Source organism: Priapulus caudatus, unplaced genomic scaffold, assembly GCF_000485595.1.
Source record: "Priapulus caudatus unplaced genomic scaffold, Priapulus_caudatus-5.0.1 Scaffold54, whole genome shotgun sequence".
Lineage (NCBI taxonomy): Eukaryota > Metazoa > Priapulida > Priapulimorpha > Priapulimorphida > Priapulidae > Priapulus > Priapulus caudatus.
Window position 1 is genome coordinate 295,844 of NW_014577115.1, and position 4,812 is coordinate 300,655.

A 4,812-nucleotide genomic window follows, 5' to 3' on the forward strand; every position below is an offset into this window, starting at 1 on the left:
AAACCGCCCAAGCGATTTGGATGCAATTTTCAGAGGGCGATTTCCTATACATGGGGAGTACTGTTCCTAGACGAAAAAAATCTGTCAAACCGTGAAACTCACGGAAAAATCTGTGAAAAATCCGTGAATTCGTGAAACTTCACACAATGTCACCACTAACTGTACAGTGCTGCCACACACAGAAAAATCGATGACTATTTCTTTCCCTCCCCTCATCAGCTGCTGCTATTGTGAAACCGAAACCAATACTAAAACAGACCACAACCAGGACCAGTTCAGAGGTACTACTCACTGAGTTGAGAGGTTTAGTTCAGATGCTACGATCTCAGAATGCATTGTACCATTCGAAAGCTATGCATTTTCTGATTCAGTAAATTTTTTTATTAATTTCACCAAGCATTCACTAAACAATATCCAGTGGACACAGACCCCACTCGCTGGCCTGTCTCTATCTATACTATATATGGAATTTCTTTTATTCATGGTACGATCTCACAATGGATGTGGGATGTACGTGGGGAGCTCAAGAGTTGGACACGCCAGGAATCTCTACATATTTGCACCAGAGAATAACACGAAAAACATTGTTTATCAAGAGGCTTGGAAATGAAAAGTGCAACCCATTCGTACATGCTGTTATAATAACCTTTTGTCATTTACACCATATTACTATTATGTCCCAGGGGTTCTAAGTTGGGTTGTGCTGTCATATAAATGTCATACGTAACAGTTTTTTCCCATGCTTATTATCTTATTAGACTGATTTGTAAATATTGATATTGTGTGCAATGTTATTGTCGATTTTTACCCAATGTTCCTATTGTGTCCCATTATTAGTAGTATGAATTAGTAGCACGATTTTAACCAGTGCAGCGGGTACCCGCAGATAGTATACTAATAAAACTTCGTTAACATTTTCGTTTCATGCTTTTATATACATACTGTATCAGATATGTGCTATTTTGATACAAACCAGGGGGAATTCCGGAATGCCTGGAATCGTCCCTGGCTACGCCCATGTGGTTCTACTTGAAATATTCGTCTCTATAACTTGTAACGCGAGAACGACATTAACTTCGATATAAATCTAGCACAGGAGGATACAGGACAGAGTAAATACTCGTACAATCTTCAGGTAGTCAAAATAGGTGATTATTGTGGCTCGGCTGATTATTGTAACGATGTGTGCTGCTTTATTACAGTAATAAATAACTATCCGTAGCCCCTAATAAGGCCACCACAGATATTTACCTGGAATCTTATCATATCTATGTGACTATAATAAGCTTTGATATCTAATAGAAGTAGACAGGGTGACTGCTACATTCATTGGACAGGATTCAGTGTAAAGATATTTTAATAATTATTGTTTTGCGATTATTTGCTTAAAATATGGTAAGAATTAATATTGTAATTAAATAATGTATTAAAATGTATAAATTATACTGGTATATGGCTGCGAAGTATACTGGTAATTGGTGCTGAGTATGTAACGTGCCATGAAATAAATCCAATATTGCACGCGGAAGATTCAATGTTGCCCACAGAGCTGTGCGACCTTCTTCTTCTTCTTCTTTTCTTAGATCTTTCAGTCTCCTGGGAGACACAGGTCATTGGTGAACTTCCTCCATGTCGGTCGGTTGGTCGCCTTCCGCTCCATTTCCCTCCAGATGTAGCCCTTCTTCTTAAGTTCAACCTCTCAGTCTCGCCTCCAGGTTACTTGAGGTCTTTCCTCCCGACGTCTTCCTTGCGGGTGCCAGCTCAGCGTCGAGCGTGTTGTGTCGGTCGCTTCTTTCTGCAGCGTGTGGCCCACCCATCCCTACTTCTTTCTTCTGATTTGGGTTTCCATTGGGGCCTGCTTCGTCCTCTTCCAGAGTTCCTTATTTGTGATGGGTGTTTTGTGTAGACCAAAACATTCTGAGGATCTTTCTCACGCATTTGTTAACAATTTTTTTGGGAGTTATTTGGGCTGTTAGTTTCCATGTTTCACAGCCATACATGAGGACGGTCTGAACATTAGAGTTGAATGTTTTTAATTTAGTTTTGAGGGTGATGGTGCTTGTTTTCCAAATGTTGTTGAACAATTTGAAGGCGCCCGTTGCCTTCCCTATTCTGTCCTTGACATCTTTCTCGACCCCTTCGTTTTTGTCCAGAGCGCTACCTAAGTATGTGAACGTCTTCCTCAATTTCCTTTCCTTCGACGGTAACTGCGTCCACATTTTGTGCGTTTATCCTCATGGACTTTATTTTCGTAATGTTGAATTTCAACCCGACTTTAGCTGCTTCCTGAACCAGTTTGTCTGTTTTTGTCTGAATATGGTTGTTTGTGTGTGTGTGTGTGTGTGTGTGTGTGTGTGTGTGTGTGTGTGTGTGTGTGACACACACACACACACACACACACACACACACACACACACACACACACACACACATCAAGCATTCGTCCACACCTGAATGGATTCCAGCTCTCAGCTGGAGGATGGCGTCAATGTTTTGTGGTACGGGGATGTTTTCAATGACTGTCATGAGATCGAGAGCCATGGAGGCGATCTCACTGGCATGCTTCGAGCCGTTACGAGTGGGACAGCCCGACACCACCATGTAGGCACCACCTGCCGAAAAGAAAATATAACATAAATATAATAAATATGAAGAGTGAGGTGCGTATGCTGCTAATCCTGAAAAATGATATAAGTGATCATAGATTGATAATAATTTATAATAAATAATAATAATAATATATTGATATATTATAGTAATATATTGATATCTTGATATAATTTATAATAGATTGTAATGGTGCATCAGCTACACAGAATCCCTCTCGTCACTGGAGGGAAATGGGTTTAGACTTTGTGGTTTATTGTCGCACGTATTTGATTCATCATGTGTTTATTGTGTTTCCACGGAACAGCAACTGTCCTTATTGCTAATGCTGATGTAAAATTATTGGTGTGCCAGATATTAGAAAAATAACCAAAAATTGGTGAAATATTTTTTTAGATGTCTATTGTAACAGACTGCTCCGTAACTCAGGAAGAGTTGGCGCCTTGTAATCAATAAAGTTTAGTACCTATTAGTGGTAACCTAGCTGAATATTTCTAGAGGCGTCAGTAAATCTTGTGACCTAACTGTAAGCAATAAAGACTAAAGAGGTTCTGCATTCAGCTAACCCACGTGTATGATAGTAGTCGACGGAAGAAATCATTTTATTAGGATTCTATCATGATTTATTTATTTCTATGATTCATTACATTTACATTAACATTAATCATATTTACGTAGGCATATCTTATAGGCGTACTGCCCCCTGTTCCTGCCCCATGCGGCGGATATACGATCCTGCTATTACCAACACCATAGGAATTTAATCATACATATCGCCCGAAGCAGTGTCTATAGGGGCCTACTGGCTATCATCCCTGTAAACATTGCTCGTCACCAGTACGCCATTATTTCTGCCCGCACACGTTCTATATTTTAACACACTGTATTGTTACAAGTACACTCTCCGCCACCCCTCGTCGGCACTTCAGAACTCTGCTTAAGGAAGCCTCTCGAGCAAAAACGTAAAAGAATATCAGCAGAAAGAATGGAGAAAGTAATGGTATTTCGCTGATTAGGGCCCGCATAATGTGCTGCGCAGTTCGTTGCTATAACAACAAATCCGGATCCGGGGAGAAATCCGCTTCGCTCTGTTCGCTCTCTGGTTTTTAATGCAACCACCGGCGCCACAAGTGCGGCGTTGTTCGGCGAAAATAAATTAGTCAGTAAGAGGAGGTCGACTGGTTAGTTGTCACAGATTTCCCAAATTGCCGATTACTCGACGGTGTGCGCGTTATTTGCTACTCATAATGATCATAACAACACCTGCTAACATTTGCGAAAATCGATGAAGAGCCCTGCCGTAGTTACCTAGCTAATTGCTATTTACTGCAGATCTGTGAGGGAATCCCCGTGTCACCATTAACGAGCCCTAATTATGTGACCCCCCCCCCCTACTCGCAGTATACTTATACAAGTCTGGTGACCCTATGTGTAGCCACTCAGACATTTTTCCGCGTCTAGAGAAGCTGGATTCTCTTTTCGCCAACCGCTAGGAAGGAGCCGAGGAACGTACAGTTGGTCGGATCAATGTAAGATGCTCATGGTTCGTGATCGTTGACGGTGAACAGTCTATGCCGTAATATTCAACAAAGAAAAGCATCGCAGGACGGTTGTTGAACGTGTCTGATGGCCGTCAAACATTTATCTTATCAAAATAACGTTAAAAGGTGAAAATACGGCTGCAACATGTTCTGCTTACATCTATGACAAATACGACATACGCATATACGCTCTCCTATGACACTATTTGTCATAGGAAGAATCTTCCTATGACAAATACGACATACGCATATACGCTTTCCTATGACACTATTTGTCATAGGAGAGCGTATATGCGTATGTCGTATTTCTCATAGATGCTAGCAGAACAGGCTGAAATACAACTGTGTGAAACGAGACACAGTGACCAGGAAGACATGTGCTCCGGCGTGCGGTGCGTATACCTAGCCCCCTGTTCACTCAATGAGTCTATGTGGTGCGGCGTTGACTGCCATGTCTCCGATAGGAAGCGCGCCAGGTCAGCGTGCAGCTACCGATCTTGTCGTGGTCGTGCTGCTGTCGTGGCTGCCCGGGTCACAACAGATCGTACGAAATTTTGTCGTGGGAGACCCATAAAATATTTGTCGTGGCCAGATCTTGCAACATGCCCGAAATGTATTTCGAGTGATCACAAGGGCTACGACACATTAAAGATGGTTTGGCGAT

At 41.7% G+C, this 4,812-nt stretch overlaps 1 protein-coding gene across 1 annotated transcript in view; it reads right to left on the bottom strand.

The window, feature by feature from the left end:
- Positions 1-1,691: 1,691 nt before the first annotated feature.
- Positions 1,692-4,812, bottom strand: part of LOC106820963 — a 14,274-nt gene continuing 11,153 nt past the window's right edge. The window contains exons 3-4 of the mRNA XM_014825584.1: positions 2,451-2,612; positions 1,692-1,879 (exon numbers count right to left, since the gene is read on the bottom strand). Coding sequence (XP_014681070.1) covers positions 1,692-1,879; positions 2,451-2,612 — 350 coding nt within the window. The remainder of the gene's footprint in view (positions 1,880-2,450; positions 2,613-4,812) is intronic.